The 19,983-nt window shown below is 39.2% G+C and overlaps 1 protein-coding gene across 2 annotated transcripts in view; it reads left to right on the top strand.

Moving 5' to 3' along the window:
• Nucleotides 1-21: 21 nt before the first annotated feature.
• The window catches only part of LOC138015641 (uncharacterized), a 27,683-nt gene continuing 7,721 nt past the window's right edge, over nucleotides 22-19,983 (top strand). For both annotated transcript variants that reach the window (XR_011125596.1, XM_068862725.1), the window contains exons 1-6: nucleotides 22-249; nucleotides 2,972-3,889; nucleotides 5,391-5,534; nucleotides 15,607-15,794; nucleotides 17,183-17,234; nucleotides 18,708-18,844. Coding sequence is in view for 1 of the 2 variants with exons in the window: in XM_068862725.1 (XP_068718826.1) it covers nucleotides 142-249; nucleotides 2,972-3,889; nucleotides 5,391-5,534; nucleotides 15,607-15,794; nucleotides 17,183-17,234; nucleotides 18,708-18,844 (1,547 nt within the window). In the remaining variant the exon portion in view is untranslated. The remainder of the gene's footprint in view (nucleotides 250-2,971; nucleotides 3,890-5,390; nucleotides 5,535-15,606; nucleotides 15,795-17,182; nucleotides 17,235-18,707; nucleotides 18,845-19,983) is intronic.

The raw sequence follows: 19,983 nt of genomic DNA, 5'->3' as shown, positions 1-19,983 counted from the left end.
CGGTCTTCAAAGTTTTTCAGCGGTCCACCTTGAGGTTCGGTTGAGGTTCGGAAGAAAAAGGTTCATGCATAAACTTAGTTTATACGTCTTCAGGACCTTCAGCAAATCGTGATTCAGGTCCAAGGGAACGAACGTGATGACATGGGAAACGCTGAATCCAACGTTAAACTTAATGTGGATCAGTTGCAGGGAACTCGCTCACGGGAGCTTAACATAAGTCGATCACTGGAGTACGAAGATTTCAAAGAAGTAAGTCTAGTTGTATTTACTGTGAACATATCTGCTGCACCTGAGAGTTTCTCTTCAATTTAATTTAGGCTGTGTGGTATCAAAATCGAGCAAATGCAGTTTTGTAGACGCGTCTCGAATTGAACAAAATTTGGGTTCGTGTGCGGTGTAAGACGCACCAGTGACATCACAATTAACATTACAGGAACATTGGGCACTGTGGAACACAAAATCAGATTAAACAGTATATTACGAGTCTGTATATTATGGAATTGTGTAGTACCTATGACCCCCTCCCTTTGGATTTTCCAAAATCGGCTCACAAAATGGACCCCCCTTAAGCTTCCCTTCTGGAAATATTATCATTCCTTACGGAAACCAAAAATAAGCAATTCTTTTAGTTCAAGATACCGAAGTTTGATCTTTACCATTTTGTTTTTTTTTGAAAAATGTGGTGGACCAACACATCACCAGAAGGCACGTCACCTACATCAAGGAAGCATACCTCAGAATTTGCGATAGGAAAATTACAGATTTAATGCCGTAAATTATGCTTCAATCATGATTTTGACAAAACAGCAGTTTAAATAATTTCCAAGACCGTTGAGAGAGAAATGCTGAAAAAAAAAAAAACCCTAACACGGCACCAACTGGCATCCAGTTTTCGATATTTGCATAATTTCACTTTGCCGGCATTTATTTCTGATGGCGTTGGCCTGTGGTATTAACCGCCTTGTATTGCACCTTCTCTGAAAATCTGCTTGAAGTTTGAAAATCTTTATAGAACATTTTTTCAATTCAAAGTTGAGTTGAAAGTATGAAGTACAATGCCTGCGTTTGAAAACATTTCAGCCTCGCACATTACATGGAATGTAAACAAACTTGTGTTAATGGATTTATGTAACTCGCTATCATTCAGGATTTCCCTTAAATTACATTTACTTGGGCTTATTGTAAATGTTATGATTTCTGTGTGATTCAAAACGGGTGTCAAAGAAAATTTTTTTTTTCTTTGTCTTCGGCTTTTATGCAGAAAAATTGAAACAGCAAGTTATTTATTTATTTATTTAATTTCTGCTGATTTATATTGAACGTACCCTGAATGCCAGAGGTTTTTTCTCTCTTGCTCTGAGAGAGAAAAACCTCTGGCCATTGTTACAGAACTGTGCTGTTTTCCTCGATCAAGAATCAATGTTATCGCAATAAGAGGTATCTGCCGATTCCGAATTTCTGCTAGTTCAATGTTGATGCACTCTTTCAGTTCAAACGCTATTTTTCAGGCTTGCAACGACAACTTAAAAATGTGACAAAATCTTCCAGCTGAAACGATACAGATAGGAGTGACAGAAGCGCCTGGTCAAGTGCGACAGACATATTTTCAATCAGTCACAATTAACTTGTCTACTTTCCACAACATGCGCTTCAATCACCAGCCCCTACAGGGGAAAATGATCAGACTCTAGTGGTGACAGAATATCGAGCCTAACCAGCACAAATTAAAATATTTATTTTGTTTTTTTAAATTAGCAAGATTTTTTTTCTTTTGCTTTCACAACTCGAGAAGCAAAATGCAAACAACGAAACTTTACATACAATATGCAACTGTATGAAAATTAAAACTGGTCTGGAAAAAGATGTTCTAGAGACAACGCCCCCCCCCCCCTCCTCCCTCCGGAGATTCCTGGGTCTTTGACCCCCCTATCCCCCAGAATCTCCAATCCCTTCCTTGGGGGGGGGGGGGGGGGGAGGTTTGGATATTTTCTGGAATTGCACACTTAAGCGCGGAGGGTGTGGTGGCCTCATGGTTAGTATGATCGACTCTGGATCGAGTGGTCCTGGTTCGGGTCCTGGCCAGGGACATTGTGTTGTGTTCTTGGGCAAGACACTTTATTGGTGCCTCTCTCCACCCAGGTTTATAAATGGGTACTGGCAAAATGCTGGGGGTAACCCTGCAATGGTCTAGCATCCCATCTATGAGGGAGTAGAAATACTCCTACTTGCTTCATGCTACGGAAACCGGAGATATTAAAGCACCGGCCTGATGGGCGTTCTGGCTCGTAAGCAGAGACTTTTTTAAACTATTGATCCACATAGTCAGAAAATGCTCACAGAAATTTACAAAATCCCCAAGCTTGGTGTTAATTGGGCTAATTTTGACTAGTGAGATACTCAAATTTACAAAGAATTAAATGATGTTTGGTCATTCTGATGCAGCATCTAGATGGCCATACATTTCTTTGTAAATTTTGACGTTTTTTAAACGGCTGAATCTTGTTTAATATTGGGTCTATTGACACCTGCAAACGTGGCGATTTTGTAATGCTCAAGGTGTTCTGAATTACAGAATATGTGGATCAATAGTTGCTATTATCCCGTAATTTGCAGCCTCGTACCTTGTTGCCCTCAGCTTGAAATCAGGCAATGAGGTTTGTTGCCTCAGGTTTGTTGCAGTGTAAATGCAGTAATACAGGAAATGTAGATGTTCTGTTTCTTAGCTGAAGCTGTCAGTTTGAACTCATTACACACAGCTTGGCAGACACATTGTATTGGCATAAAGTTGTTGGTTACTCAAGCAGCCACATTGAAGATTTTAACATCTGTTTATTGTCATTTAAGTCAAAATGAATTCATTGCTTCAGAATGAGTTGAAAAAGAAAAATTGGGCTCTTAAGTCGTATAGTACCTTCTTCTAACATGTACTTTCACTGAAATTAACACAGTATCTCTTTTGGTCTTTTCACAGCATTTGACACGAGACAGCAGCGAACATGAAATTAGTGAATATCCATTGGATTTATTTGACAGTGTATCATTTTATGAGAAGTTTGATGCATCATTCAATAGTTTCAATTCCATTCCTCATGAATTTGCAGTTTGCCTTCCTCACTTATCCTTTATTGATGTGAGTCATAATCTTCTTACAAAGTTACCAGAATCAATTGGCTACTTATTCCATCTCAAGACTTTACTGTTGAACAATAACATGTTGCAAGAACTCCCGAACACGTTTAGTTTACTTGCAAGACTTGAAAAGGTTGACTTGTCACACAATCAATTGAAATGTCTGCCACAAAGTATGGGTATGATGGAGTCACTTCAAAGTGTGAATGTTAGCTACAATGAACTTGATGGCCTTCCGTTGACACTTGGGCAGTCCAAGACATTGAAACTCATCTTAGCAATTTTTAACAAGTGCACTTGTCCACCGCAGCGAATTTGTAATCAAGGCTCTGATGCAGTCTTAGCTTATTTGAGGAATGAAAATCCAAAGGAACAAGAACCAAACATTGTCAAAAGAGGAATTGAATTTCCACGTGTGAGAGGTGATGTGTTGGTGCTGGCACCCACAAATCCTCACACAGCCAGAGCTCATTATGTACAGACACAGACAAACACAAATGCCACTAGTCGCATTAAAACTCCTCTAAGGCCACCTCCAAATGCACATCAGCTTCCTCCTGATGAGCTTGTGGATAAGATTGTTGGTTGTTTGTATGGTGCAGCCATTGGAGATGCTATAGGACTCTGCACTGAGTTTATGATGCCTGATGAATGTCGGTTTCATTACGACCAAGAATCGTTGTGTTGTGAGAACATGATCAAAGACAGGCACAGGAGTAAATGGAAGAAGGGGGATTGGACGGACTCATTTGATCAAACTGTTAGTACCTGTCCAAAACCCCTCCCTTAATATAGGACCAATTTGGTGAGCATGTCTGTGGCAGACCCAGACATAAATGTATGGGAAGGCTTCCCTTAGTCTTGCTGTGTAGGCCAAAGCTTCTACCTTAAGGGCCTGAGGTGTACGAGTGGGTGTCTGAGGGAGGTGAGCCTTCCTAGCAAAGAGTGGTTGGTTAATATACTCTTTGCCACTTTGTGGATACGTTAACTGTTAGTGGCTATGATGTTACTGTGGCTTTGATATTATCCACTACTGACCTCCACCTTTAAAAAAAAAAAGACATGGGGGACCCTTTTGTCCTGTATCTTTTAAGGGTATCAATAACCAACGTTTTTTGAGTGGTATGTGCATCAGGTATTGTTTCAAGTATTTTGTTTTGGTTCAGTTTCTTGAGTTAGTCCCTGTACATGTACATACTCATACAACTGACTGTGCATTTTCATGGGAGTAGGGGTGAGGGAGCATGCTGTTAGGGGAATTGAAATCATAAAATAAAATACATGTGCTTAGTTACTTAATTGAACACTCCTCGTGATGGGCTTTTAAGAACAACAATTACAACAACTGTAAAGGATCCCAACTGGCCAGAGGCAAACCAGTTGACTATTACAATTACTGTAGTACACCTGAGAAGTTGTGAAACAGGGATCCCCAGATCTCAAGGCAAGTGCCCTAACCACTGGGCCGCACATCCTCAGGACTGTGTTTCATCAGCTGGCTCTTGCTAAATTTCCTAGATCAAGCCATGCTTATTCTCTGAATTTTGTTCAGCTCAAAGGAATTATATTAAGGTACGAAAACAGTTTACGTTAATGATCTGTTAGGTCCAGGCTCAAGAATTCATCCAAATTGCACCTGAGGGCTTGTCTATGGCATACAGTGGGGAATGAAATGTTGGTGTTTTTTCTCAACATAGAAAACCCTATCTGAGTCGAAAATTGTACTCTACACATGTACCATATTTAATCCTACCTTAAATTTATTACCTATATTTCATACAGTTTATTATCATTCCCTGATTTATCACAGTTGTTTACATGTGTGTCTTTATGCATGCCAGTCTGTCAAGGAGTCAAGACTTTAGACAGACAGCACCTTTCTGATGACTTTTGCTGATCCAATAGGATCACTCTAATAGACTAAGTAATAATCATTATCATTATCAGTATATCAATATCGTTACAACACTGCACTGTAGAACTAAGGGCCTAAATGGTTTCCGTTAATTGCTTGCCAGTCAGAGGTGCTTCAAAATTGCTCTCTTTACGATTTATTTAGTGACCAAAATACTGATTTTTACATTATGTTAAAAATGAAAAGCAGGGCACAGCTACAGTGTATTTTCTTTATAACCATCTAATTCTGTGTCACACTTTTTTCGTATCACAGACACTCTGACTCAATCTCATGAATTCAAAACACTCTTAGATCATTGGGAAACTTCAAGAATTAATGGCTAATGTTGTTCTTGTCCATGTAGATGTTAATTCTTGAAAATATTATTTGCTGGGCCGGTGTTGTGGATGAACTCGAGTTTGCCAAAAGCCTTCTGGACTGGTGTAAACATGGATTTCCTGAACTGGGTGATACTGTGGCAAGAGGTGTCAGGGGTGTTCTTGCAAAGGTAATGCTGATAATAATAAAGTGAGGCTAATACAGTCTAGTAGACATTAAGTGACTTGCAATCTAGTGTGTAAATTATAAGATTTACTCGATAAATGCCAGGGATTGCATTAATGCAGAAATCATGCAATTTTATGCAAGCATAGAAGACCAAAACTGGACCCAGATGTTTTCCCTCCAAACAAGTGAAGCACGTGAAAGCAAAAATAAAAGTTACGATTGTCACAAACTGTTTCATGTTCTCATGCATGATCTGCATTGATGATGCTGTTTTAATTAACCTCTCTAATTTCACCAATTCTTTCAGTGACCAAAACTAATAATGCAACTAGAGTATGTGACTATGAAGTAACAGATAGCACTTGTTGTATTTGTTGCAGTTAATTTTTGTCTTCCGTTAATTTTTATTTTCAACAATTAGTTTTTGTCTAACTAGGGGATTTTATTTTCAACTAGTTCATTTTTGCTCTAGCTACAGTACAGCTGTAGGTGAATTTATTTTTAACTACGTAATATTTTTTTAACTTGGTAAATTTTTCAAAAACTGGGTAAACTTTTTCTTTCGGGTGCTATTAAAGACCAACAAATTTTAGTGATTAGGATGAAATGCTCAGCTTAGTGAATTGGGTTGCTGAGCACGCATTTTGAATGGTAAGCTTTCTTGTAAAATTAGGGACACTGCCGCATTTTAGGAATTAGGGTTAGGCATTTTCAATTTAGTGATTAGGGTTATTCACTGTCTTATTTGAAACAGTTATCATTCCAGGAGATGTGTGGCAACTGCAGACTGTCTACAAATATCGCTGATAAGAGTAATTTTTCACTGGTTGAGTGAAACGAAATAAATGAAAAATGTTTTTCTCATACACCACTGGGGCCTGGGTATAGGTCATGTGACCTATCGGCCGGGCAGTTGTTTTTGTTGCGTCCGCCATTGCCGACTTTATTGCGTTGTTCTGACAAAAATACATTCGCTAGTTCGGGTACGAGTTCTCGAGCTCTCAGACGTCTTGAACCGTATAATGCAAGCCCAGGCGATCGCGAGCGATCTCGCCGGTCGAGACATGGTAGTGCTGATTCAACTCGGGAGAAAGTGCAAACAACACAGGAACCCCCAAGTTGGGCGAAAGAATTGCTTGAACAGCAGAAGCAATATAGAACGGAGTTGAAGAAGATCAATAAGGATCTGGAGGCCGATAAACGTTCCCAGCAGAAAATCCGAACGAGTCAGAACCGGGGTTCAAGTTCGAAGGAAACAAGAAACAGTATAAGCTGAACCGGAACGTATTGGACAAAATCGGCTCTGCTGCGACCACTAGCGATGACGAGGAAAGGAACAGCCTGCTCCAAGATGGTGACGCTTTACTTGTAGAACGAAGCAAACAAATTTGTCTCGACGATAAATATGGTTGGGGTACTATCGAATGCTACACGGCCGAGCGCTTGCAAGCGACTCCGACGATGAGAAAAAAGCGATCAAAGAAAGTAAACAGTTACAGGAGGAAAAGCGAAAATCAGTGGCAGCGAAGTGGAAAGCTAAGAAGTATGTCCAGCATGAGGAAAGGTCGAGGCGCGTAGTTCAAGAAAAACCTCGAAGCCAATTTTCGGCGGGAAAGTCTTCCAGCAACCTGTCACGTGACTCACAGCAAGTTTGTTTTAGTTGCTACTGAAGCGGCCATTTCGCCAGCAAATGTTGAGCTGCAGTATGGTGGCCCAGCATTATCATAGTAAAATATGTAAGTTTTTGAGGAGAAAAGAATAAAAAATGGAAAGAAACGAAAAATATTAGCCATCCAGATAGAAAAAAGGGAGAAAAATAGTATTTTAATAAACATTAATGATATAAAGTAAAAAAATATTTGTTGACAAATTAAAAAGAAAAAAAAGTAAAGAAAAATAATTTAAGCACTAAAAATATTAAAAAAATACATATAATTGAAAAAAAAAAAAAAGAAAGAAAGAAAAATCAACATTGAAAATCAACATCCAAAATCAACATTAAAAATAAAAATTTAAAATACAACATTGAAAATCAACGTTGGAAATCGATATAAGAAAAAAAACACGTTATTTCCACGTGGCCTGTCGTTATCATAGACCAGGATGCTTTGCACGCATATTCAATAAATTTCAACCATCAGAGAGGTGATTAGAAGCTCCAGCCTGATACATCATGGTTGTTTGGATGGTACTTGATATCTGCAGTATATGATAACCAAAGAGTACATATTGTGAGCACGAGAGAGGAAAACAAAAGGCAAACAATGCATTGTTCATAAGCCAGTGCAGTGGCCCATCATTCTCGTAGCCCGTGAAGACTTTAATCTGCGGACTTCAGCGGAGCTTGAGACCTGGGTGAACCATATCGAAGAGAAATCGCCTGAGAATTCCATTCGCCAAACAGTACTGTACGGGTCCGCAAATGATCCCAAAACTGTAGCGCAAATGATACCAGGACCGCAAATGATACCATGAAAATGGAACGCAAATGATCCCCATTTTGGACCGGAAATAATGATCCCGAAAAAAAATAAAGGAATGGTATGGAGGGTGGAATGATCTGGACAGAGAATTTATGTGAAGAGCACTTATTTTTATTAAAAATCACTTTAAATGGCTCACACAGGTTTCTGTCTCATTCTAGTTTTCCAGAAAGACTGAATTTTGTTTTCTGACCACGATGTTATAAATTTGCCACATTTAATCATCGGATACAATCATCAAAAACTAACTTGGACGCATTTCTAAATTGATTGTGACCAGGCGCCCGTTTCTCGAACTCTGCGTGTGTTTGCCAGAGTTGTTCGAACATACCGACTGTTTGTAACCGTTTCATGGTTTTGCAGTTACTGGTCATGCGTGACTGACACCCAAATACATTTGCATGCTCAATACGAAATGTCCCTGAATCAAGGCCGCTGGCAGCCCGATTTTTCTAGGAAGATAGAAAGAGACTCTGCTCGCAGGGTTCGAGAAACGGGTCCCTGGTTAGAATCAGTTTAGAACTGCGTCCAAGTTAGTTTTTGATGATTGTGTCCGATAATTAAATGTGACAAATTTATAACATCGTGGTCAGAAAACAAAATTCAGTCTTTCTGGAAAATTAGAATGAGACAGAAATCTGTGTGAGCCATTTAGAGTGATTTTTAATAAAAAAAAATAAGCGCTCTTCTCATTAATTCTCTTTCCAGACCATTCCACCCTCCATGCCATTCCTCAATTTTTTTTCGGGATCATTTGCGGTCCAAAATGGGGATAATTTGCGTTCCATATGGGATCATTTGCGGTCCTGGTATCATTTGCGGTACAGTTTGGGGATCATTTGCAGTTCTGGAATCATTTGCGGACCCGTATAGTACTGTTTGGCGAATGGAATTCTCAGGCGATTTCTCTTCGATATGTTTCACCCAGGTCTCAAGCTCAGCTGAAGTCCGAAGATTAAAGTCTTCACGGGCTACGAGAATGATGGGCCACTGCACTGGCTTATAAACAATGCATTGTTTGCCTTTTGTTTTCCTCTCTCGTGCTCACAATATGTACACTTTGGTTATCATATACTGCAGATATCAAGTACCATCCAAACAACCCTGATGTATCAGGCTGGAGCTTCTAATCATCTCTCTGATGGTTGAAATTTATTGAATATGCGTGCAAAGCAACCTCGTCTATGATAACGACAGGCCACGTGGAAATAACGTGTTTTTTTCTTATGTCGATTTCCAACGTTGATTTTCAATGTTGTATTTTCAATGTTTTTTTTAATGTTGATTTTGGATGTTGATTTCCAACGTTGATTTTCAATGTTGACTTAAAAAGTTTTTTCTTTCTTCCTTTTTTTTTTTCAAGTATATGTATTTTTTTAATATTTTTAGTGCTTAAATTATTTTTCTTTACTTTTTTTTCTTTTTAATTTGTCAACAAATATTTTTTTACCTTATATCATTAATGTTTATTAAAATACTTTTTTCTATCTGGATGGCTAATATTTTTTGTTTCTTGCCATTTTTTATTCTTTTCTCCTCAAAACCTTACATAATTTACTATGATACAGCTGGGAAACCATACTGCAGTTACAATTAAAGCATAAGAATGGGCCCGTAACGCAGCACAGCCGTCCGGAAGCCAACAATAAATATGTTCTGCCGACCGAACTGGATGTGAAGTTGAACATTGTTCTGTTGAATTTGATTGTGTAGAATTGTATCATTCTGTTTATGTTGAAAATGTTGAGTTGGCCTGTGCTACCCCGGTGAAAGGGAGACTTAGAGAACATCTTGCATTCTGGAAGGATATTGGAGAGAGCAAGTGGGTGCTGGATGTGCTAAGGGATGGGTACAGTCTATCTTTTATGTCATTGCCACAGAAGGCGTTTTTCAATCATTGCTGAAGAGCAAGAATTTCTATGCCATGAAGTGGCTAAGTTGCTTGCATCTGGTGCTGTGACAGAGGTGAGAAGAGAAGACTTAATGGTTTGCAACCCACTGGGTGTAGTTAAGAACTCTGCACGCAAGCCACAATTGATTGTTGATTTGTGTTATGTTAACCAGCATCTATAATCACATAAGTTTAAGTATGAGGACATTAGTTTGATTACAAAAGTGGTTACCACCACATTGAGATTCTTCCTCAACATTGTCAGTTTCTTGGATTTTCCCTGTTCTTCAGAGGCAAGCTTAGATTTTTTCATTTTACAGTTTTCCCGTTTGGTTTGTCTGTGGGTCCCTATCTTTTCATTAAGATTCAAAGAGCGCTTGTCAAGCACTGGAGAAGTAAAGGCTTCCGAACATTTACATACTTGGATGATTGGGCTGGTGCAGATCAAGTCCTGAATAAGGCTATGAAGATGTCTACAGCGGTCCGTAGGGACATTGCTTTAAGTGGTTTCATTGCCAATGAGGAGAAAAGCCAGTGGGTCCCCTCACAGTTGGGAGAACTTTTGGGTTTTATATTGGATCTACAGCGTGGAATCTTTCAGGTCCAGGCAAGAAGGGTTCAAGCCCTTAAGCATTTAATAAACACAATCATAGACAATCACTGTATAGTTTCTGTTAGATGCCTTCCTCGTTTGTCAGGGTCTCTAGTTTCTTTGGGTCTTGCACTTGGCCCAGTGGTTCGTTTTTGGACACGAGGCATCTAAAGAGATATTTGCCAGGCTAATTATTGGGAAAAGCCATTTTTATTGTCACAGGAGTGAGGACAGCCAGTCGGAGTTGCTACTCTGGAGCAACAATTTTGACAGCAGTGGGTATATAATCTGGTGTCCTAGCCACAAGGTGGATATGTTGACTTACTCGGATGCTAGTGGAGAAGTCTGGGGAGGATTTGCGGTGCAGTTTTCCATAAAGTTGCCAGAGGTTGCTGATCTTCTGCTGATTGTATGAAAAGCTCTACATTCAGGGAAGTGAAGCCTATTAAGATTAGTGCTGGGGTCTTTTTGCGAAGAAGTGAGAGGGAAGGAAATTTTTGCTATTTGAAGCTCGGAAAAGTGCATTTTGGCGCATTTTGGGAGATCATCAGTGTTGTCGGATGTTAGGTTATTGTGTCATGGTTGTTGAAATAGCATAGATGTGAGTGTTGGAATCTCTTGTTTACTCTCCGCATAATTCAATTGCAGTGCCAGACTGTGTCCAGAAGGGAGTAGACCTGGTTGTCTTGTTAAACGAGGAGATTGTCAACCATCCCCAACTGAAGCAGTTGGCGAAGTCTCTGCCAGGTATATTTTAGTCCAAGATAGAGCACCAAAGACTACTTTGTTATGTTCGGGCGTATCAAACGTGGAAAAAATGGGGTATTCAATGTACAGTAATGTCACTGCCCTACCAGCTGGTGTTTTTGCCCTGTGTTTGGTGCATCTTATCCAGCAAGGGAGTTCAGTTTCATTGCTTAATTCTGCCATTTATGGAGCTAGCTGGGTTCATAAGAAAAGCGGGTAACCAGAGATGGGCGACCACTCATTGATCCAACAGGTGGGAGAATCCTTGCCAAACAATCGAATCAGAAAAAGGCCTTGGAGGTGAGTCAAGTAAAGAAGGTTATCAGCAGGGTTGGGCAAGGCGATCTTGGTGAAGTTCAAGTTGCTGCGTTTTTGCATTAGGATTTTTCCGCTTCCTTCGTTCGGATGACCTAAGCAGACTGACTGTCGACAATCTGCAATTTGCAGACAGTCATCTGGCCATATACCTTACGCAGAGGAAAAATGACCAGTTCCGTAATGGTTCTTTTGTTTTCATAGCACGAAGCGACACATCCCCATGCCCTGTTTCAGTGATCGAGAAGTTCATAAAGATGGGTAAACATGACAGCAATTCAAGGCTTTTTCTGGAACTCAGAAAGGAGCCCATGTCTTATAGTCGGGCTAATGAACTAATCAAGCAGGAGCTGCAGAAAGAAAGGCTTGATCCTGGCTTTTACGGTATCCATAGTCTTAGAGCAGGGGGAGCATCGGCGGCAGCAACCCTGGGTATACCTGATAGGCTGTTTCAACGGCAGGGAGGATGGCGTAGTGAGAAGTACAAAAATAACTACATCCAGGAGTCCCTGGAGGCACTGTTAAAAGCTACTAAGGCAATTCAAGGCTGAGAACTGTATGGACTGTTTGGCCATTTTCTGCAAAAGAATAAACGTTAAGGTTCTAGTCAAACTTTGATCAAGTGTTGTATCTGGACTGGTTACGATGTGCCATGCGTTTTCCATGCAGTTTTAGAGTTTTGACAGTGGAGTATTGTCTCTATCTTGTTCAGGCGTTCTCATTGGTGACATTTGACAGTAACAATAGGTCAAGAAGTGCTGTATAAATTTGTTCCTTCTGTTCGGCTTTGGGTTTTTTGCTACTCTATGCTTTGTGACGTTCGCCGGTTAGCTTGACATGGCTACCAGCGGTGTGCGAGAAGAGTAATTTTTCACTGGCTTAGGGAAACGAAAGCTCGGCCTTGGAAGTAACAAGGCCGGGAAGGCCAAGCTTTGGTGGCTAAGGTTGCTGAGAAAGCTTGGCTGTGGCCATGCTTGCCGGGCTTTACCAGGCCGCATTTTCCCAGTAAGCCTGGCCAAAAACCCGGAAAGCCTGGCCTGGCCAACCTTTGCCAGGCTAGCCTGGTTTTTGGCCGGGCTCCTGATGCAAGGGAAGTTCGTTGTAAGTTGTGATCTTTGTTCTCAAACAAAGACTTTGCCAGAATATTAAATTATTTTAGTATCACACAGTCAGTCAAAAGACCAAGATCTACAAAAACTAGTATACACAACCAAAGTGGTTTGTCAAAACAGTTTATTGCACAATCAGAAATGGAGATAACTGAAATAATTTTTACTAAAAAAGCTTTTCACAAAACACTTGTATGAAATTCCATTTTAAAACGTTCAGTAGACTGTTGGTGTCTTATAATATTAGCCGTTGAACGATCGTGTTTTTATTCGAAGAATCAGAAATGCCTTTTAGAGCTTTCCGCCTTTGGAAAACGAAAATTTCCGGTGTCTATTTCATACAATGTATTTGTGCTTGTGAGTATCTTCAACATTTAGAGTTAGACAAATCCTTTTTCATTTCAACTGGAATTGCTTACATTCGCTTTGAAGTCTTTTGTCATTCATTTTGAAGTCTTTTACGTGGCTTTTGTCCACTGCGTTCGTTATGCCCAAGACAATAATTATTATTATGTTAATTTTGAATAAATTACTTAGCTGGAACTTGGCTCAAAATCTTTGACCCGTGTATAAGTCTAAGGCGATTTTTGGAGCTTCTTTTGAGGCTACACGGGTAAATACAGTACTTCTGTCATATTGTCTTCAAATGTATCTTGCAAAGTTGCTGAAATTCTTTCTCGCCTTGTTGCTTATTCCACAAACTTCAAGAAAAGATCTTACAGCAATATTATAGGTAAAAAAGTGTGTTAAGTTTTAATTAATGTATTCTCATTATTTGCCAGCAGCACCTCTAGTTATGATCAACTAGTTTTGATCAGGAAGAATGCAGCTCACTACTGTATGGTGGCTCATCAATTTCAGCCAAAAACTTCAAGGTTTGAAGCAAAAACACAACCTGTATTCCCGAGCAGTGCATAGTGTACTTAAGCTTATTAAGTCATGCCTTCCATAAGAAAACAAGTGCCCTTCATCAGGATGCCTTATTTGAAAAATAACTCTAGCATGTAGGATTTCATTTCAAAAAGCATGTCAGCTGTTTCAGTTGTCAGTATCCTGTGGAGGATGAAATTTGCCTGTCAGTGAATGACCAGTGCGCAAGGCCTGCAATGCAAGCTAAGCCTTTTTGGCTCCCTCTCTCCCCAGTCTTCCCAGTCGTTTTCTTCCAAATTCTTTCCCTGTTCCCTCCCCTTGGCTGACCACCAGTCTGTTATGATCAGCTATTGTGAAAACACCCAGTAAAGCCCCCCTGCGAGGTGCTTCTAAAAATAGAAAGATACGGGACAGGGTTGACTCAGAGGGTTAATGTGGAAGATGGAGGCTCCGGATAATGGGCTCCCGACAAGACGTTAAATGAGATCTTCTAGGATGTGTACTAAGGTCTTATAAGATCTTCACCAAGATCTTTACTTAAATCTTTTTAAGATCTTTTTTAAGATCTTATTTAAGATTCTTACTAGATCTTGTAAGATCTTTGCTAAGATCTTGTAAGATTTTTACTAAGATCTTATGTAAGATGTTTGCAAGATCTTGTAAGATTTTTACTAAGATCTTGTAAGATTCTTACTACATCTTGTAGGATCTTTGCTAAGATCTTGTAAGATTTTTACTAAGATCTTATGTAAGATGTTTGCTAGATCTTGTAAGATTTTTACTAAGATCTTGTAAGATCTTTTTCAGTAAGATCATGTAAGGTAGTCCTAAGATCTTGTTAAGATCTGGTAAGATTCTTTTAAGATCTTACAAGATCGAAAACATCAGCAACCTTAAATTTTTTTGTCAAAATTTGTTAAGCAAATTTATTAAGATCTTATTAAGATCAAAGATCTTAAACAAGATCTTATTAAGATTTTCATCTTAATGCCCATCTTACAAGATTCTTACAAGATCTTAATAAGATTTCCACCTGGGGTCTTGAAGCCACTTTTTCATTGTGCCACTCCTCTGTGAGGAATTCGACTGACTGTTTACTTGGGACAAGATTTGAAACAGTTCCCGTTTTGGAACTACTTGTTTCCTGTGAAGAGTTTGCTGTTGCTGTAAACCCATTTCTTTTGAGTTATCGTCTTATGTTCCCAGTTTGTTAATTGTTAATTGTGTCGGTTCAGATCAATCCTCCTTTCCTGAAAGGCCGAGTTGCTTCTCTGTTTTTCTTTCAAGAAATGTTTTTCCTTGCGGTAAAAATCATCTTCTAAATAACAATTTATTCGTGAGTCTTTCAAAAAAATTTCCTGTATTTCTCAGTCTATAGAAATCAATTTCATTTGTGCTATTGCATTGGTGTGACTGCCATTTTATTACTGCTAGATTTACCACATGTGGTTCTGATGTCCAAATGTGAGTAAATCAAAGTTTGGACCAAGAGTGGCCTGGGATGAAAAATAAAATGTTTAATGATAAATTATTGTGCGGAACTTGAATGAGTTGCTTGTGTGTAAAGTGGATAAGAGAGTGGGCAGCAGATCCAGAAGTAGGGAGTTCAAGTTCAAGTTCGTGTGAGTAAACAGAAACGTCTTGAGAGGTGAGAAATGCCTATGAGAAGTGGTGTGGAGAGGTTGGGTAAAAGGGGTATTCAGGATGCGGGCTACCTGTAAGGTAAGGCGGGATAGATCTGTGAAGGAAGGGTGGGGTAGGATAGAGGCAATGGAGAAGATCTGGAAGGGGTAGGAGAAGTAGATCAGAGAGAAGGAATTTCTTGTTCTTTTTTAGACCCCCTAAAAAACCAAGCCACTGTTTTTTTTTTTAAACTAGACCCCCCCCCCCTCCCCAAAAAAAAAAGGAAAATCCCTACTTTAAAAAAAATTGCCTACTGTAGTTTAAAAAAAATTAACTGCAACAAATGCAAAGTGTATTGCACCTTCACAAGAAAATAATTCAACTGATTGTGTATTAAAATAATGTTTGTGATGGATCCATTGTGGTTATTCCTGGACCAACAGATTGTTTGTGAACCACAGTTTCTGAATGATCCTCATGGCACAGCCAGATCAGTAGCAAACAAGTTTGAGTCACCATCCAATGGTGCTGTCATGAGAGTTGCAGCACTTGGGATTGCGCATTTTCACAACTTAAATGAAGTGGCTATGAATGCTATGCGAATATGCAAAGCCACTCATTATGAACCCAGGTTAGTGTTGCGTTACTATTGCATCATATGGTAGCACGGGAGGTAAGAAAAGAGAACTGATCATCACAATTTCTTTTACAAAACAAGTTTAAATAGTCAGGCGTGATTTGATTAGATTGATCATAGCAATAATTATTACTATTTGCTAGCAACACCCTTCTCCAAAATGGCGGCAATGGATTTGAATGAGTTCAACATCTATATTGTTTTAATTTCTCCTCTCAACGTTCAGAAATACTTGTGTACATATAAGATAGGAGATTAAAATATGACACGGAAAGGAGAGTAGAGGGGCACATTTAGTTGAACTAATATTGTGCCCCTTGACTTTATCTTCTACTATATTAAAGGAAAAAAAAAGTGAAGCTACAAAGTTATGTGAATATAAGAAAGATATAAGACAGCTAATTCGTGACAAAAATACTTACAATTGATTATAGTGAGAAGCAAGATGTTAATTAAGTATGATACTGAGAAGCATAATGACGATTTTGTGCACTTTTGAACCCATTTCTCGAGGATTTATTTCGAATAGACAAAAAGATGTTGTTCCAAAAATATTTGCGACTAATACTTGGACAACATCTCCTAAGATTTGTTGGAAAAGATTCAATAACTAGTTGATCAAAAGATGTACTGCGAGTATTGTAACTATGTTGTTCAGAGGTTAAGATCAAAGAAAAACTAGGAGTTTTATCATCTCTCAAATACATGTAATCATAAAACAGCAAGCACATATTGAGTTTAACAATGTGAGGGAGTTTCAGTAAATGCAGGGCAACATAATGAAGAGTTGTTGGTTTCATCAATGGAACATCAGTAATTTTATGCAAATGGCTAATTTATTTGCATTTTGCAGCTGATATGCAGGGTTACTAAAGTAAAGGTGTTCTTTCTAGTGCTTTTTCATTTTAACTTGATATAAATTTGAATTTTCGGCCGCCATTTTGGAGAAGGTGTCTATTCCTCTGGTTCTGCAGGTGAGTCATCTGCCACCTTAGAAATTTACAGGTTTAGTCTGCAACCTTAAAACAAACAATAATTTGTCATGTGTGAAAGTCGTTCTTATTCACTTTTGTACTGACAGTATCTTCAGTGAATGTCAAAGTTGGGCTGTCAGCCCATCTGCCCGAAGGGGTCTGCATTGATAAGTACTAAATTATCATCTAGTTATTCAGAGCATGTTAAACTGGAAATCATTAAAAGAAATTGAGATGCAAATTGGCACTACACATACAGTACCATCACAAATATTTTGCTCTTGGATTCAACTTACAGAAGGCTGAATAAATCTCGGGAATGGCATGATTTTTTAGTATTCTGAAAAAAGTCATGTTCTGAATATGAAGTTTTTGTTCAATTTCCTTTTGTATTTATTTGATCAACAGGTGCATTGCAAGCTGTGTTTCAGTGTGTATTATCATTGCATTGATGTTGCAGGTAATGCAGTTGCACGCATGCAATTTTATATCAAAACACTGAATAGCCTTTTCGTGCATTCTCTTTAAAATCAGAATGTTAACAAATCGAGTGTGGTCCAGCGTTGTCTTTACTCTTATCCCATCGTCATCAGAGTGGTCAAAATGTTGTGAGTCCACAACAAATTTTGACCACTGCAATGACGAATCTATCATTTTCAATATGAGTACTGACTACACTGAACCACATTCGAATTTTTTTACCACATGACACGAAGAAAGAGCTTAAGCGTTGTCTATAACTTTTTTGCAATCTGGTTGGCTTATTTCCCAAAATGAGCATTCTTGATTGGCTATTACAATTGCGTGATACATTGACGCGAGCAGCATTTTCTAGACTCTTATAGACAACGGCAAATTAGCTAATCAGATTGTGAGATTACAAGCAAGTGTGGTAAAATTTTTAATCTGTTGACATCTGCATCATTGACAAACTGTCTTGTAGATTTAAAAATATAATTTTTTTTTTCTGTACTCAGAGAGCAGGAAAACAATATTTTTGATTCTATCTTGTAGATGTTATACAATACAATACAATACAATACAATACAATACATACTTAATTGACCGCTCCCCATAGGGGCTTTTCAGGGCCAATGAAACACAACGAAACGACAGAACAGAACAACAACAACTGTTAAGAATCCCAACTGGCTGGAGGCAAACCAGTTGGCTATTTACAAGTGCGGCTGGGAAGTTGAACCAGGGACTACCAGGATCAAATTCAACGAGTGGTCAGAGCGTGTCTTGAACCCGGGATCTCCGGATCTCAAGGCAAGCGCCCTAACCACTGGGCCACACTACCTCCTGTTCTTTGGCATTGCTGCATTGGGATATGTTTGGAGTATTTAATTATCTTTTTCAATAAATAGACCAAAAATGCACGCATTTGTGTATGAGAAAGTCAATGCTGTTATGGTACAATGTATTACTTGTTGACAAAATAGCAAAACAAGGAGTTCTGAACTTGAGTATCTCAAACAAGGGATGTTGAAATATCATAATCATGTAAAAACTTAAAACTACCTGTGTTTGCAAAGAAGGTGTATAGCACGGTGTATAGTAAGCTTTTTGAACCCTAATCTTGCCTCGGATTGCAGCAAGATAATAGTTTCGTCCACCATTACTACTCCCCTTTGTAAAGGTTTCCACAAATTTGACATTTGGCCAGTAAAAATTGAAGCAGTACTGTCCCCATCTTATTTTAACTGTGCAGGAGATTATCCCAATGAACATGGGTTAGCATAAAAACCAGCATTTCAGCAATATTGAATTATTGGCGGTGGTCTATATTGCGGAAACCCATTGAGACAACCCATGAAATTTCCGTGGCTATACTTGTATAAATTTTATATGCAATGTACCCTTAAAATTTCCATCCAAATTGCTCCTACTGTATATGTACACTGTAATAGCTCCAATTTTTCTTCTTCAGGGACAGCATGACCTTAACATCGAGTCCTCTCTTGAAAAACTGCTTGACAAGGCAAAAGAGCAAGGCGAGATGCATTTGCAGGAGCCTTTACATCAAAAGGACTTTCATCACTATTTCAACTGTCAGACTTGGGAAGAGTGAGTTCACTTAGTTGCATCGACTTCCATAAACATGGTCATCAGCTAATTGCGTTCGTTTCCTTAGAAATTAGTTAAAAACCCATTCATCCCTAGAGCGGCCACTATTGACAAGTATAAATTGTCTTGCGTTCAATAGACAGAGTAAAATCTAGAAGCAGCCCTCTCAGGAGGGAATGAATTAAACGAGACGTAGTTTTTGAGTGGACGATGTAGATGTTGTTTACCAGTTATTCTTCCCTGAAGCGCCCCCGTTTACGAGCATAATCGTCTGGCGACAGACAAGTCATACAATCCTGGTCAAACCTCTTGGGACAATTCCCGCTCTTCCCCCTCCCCCCATAACAATGTTGATTTTTCACGGTCTCCGAAATCAAGACTAGTTCATCGATCGCTTGAATGTTTCAACATTGTCGACTTCTGAGGGGAAGGGGGTTGCGAAAAAGGCAGCGAAAGAAGAACACGCGTTGTCATAGACCGATGGAAGCATTTACAGTAAATTCTTTACTTTTGACAAGTGTCCCAAAGCCTGTGACCCGGATTGGAGTAAAGTCTGTAAGTCGCACTATCAGGACTGACCTTCAGATTTTTATTACGCCTTGTTCTTCAAAGGATGCTGTTAAAAGAATACAATAGTGGCCGGATATTCTGGAATCTTTCAGGACTGGAACATGAGATTGCTAATGCATTTAGTCAAGTGAATCACACTCATGTAAAAATCACCAAGTAACAGTAAATAGTTTTATTCTCAAGCACGTTTTTCTGTATGACTCAAATGCACCTCTAAGCAATTGGTAGGGAAAGTTTAGAATTCTTTCTCTGGAGTGAGATCGGACGTCAGCCTGTAAAGGCGCCTCTGGCAGCCACTATCAGTCCATATTTGACCTCACCCACCCACCCCACGCGTGAATATGAAAGGAGGACATACCACAAAACTTGGGTCTCCCCAAACTCGGCACCCTAGTGCTGGTTAACTGTTCTTATATACGAGAAGACTTGCAAGTCTGACCATTTGTAAGCATCTCTCTCTCTCTCTCTCTCCATTCAGTTATTTTAAGACACTAAGTGTTGGTCCCGCGATCTCCCCTCACGAAAGCCCGATGCCCGATGTCCGATAATCGACCAACTGAGCCACCGCT

Source organism: Montipora capricornis, chromosome 9, assembly GCF_036669925.1.
Source record: "Montipora capricornis isolate CH-2021 chromosome 9, ASM3666992v2, whole genome shotgun sequence".
NCBI lineage: Eukaryota > Metazoa > Cnidaria > Anthozoa > Scleractinia > Acroporidae > Montipora > Montipora capricornis.
Note: the sequence above shows the minus strand (reverse complement) of the source record. Positions and strands in the feature narration are given on the sequence as shown.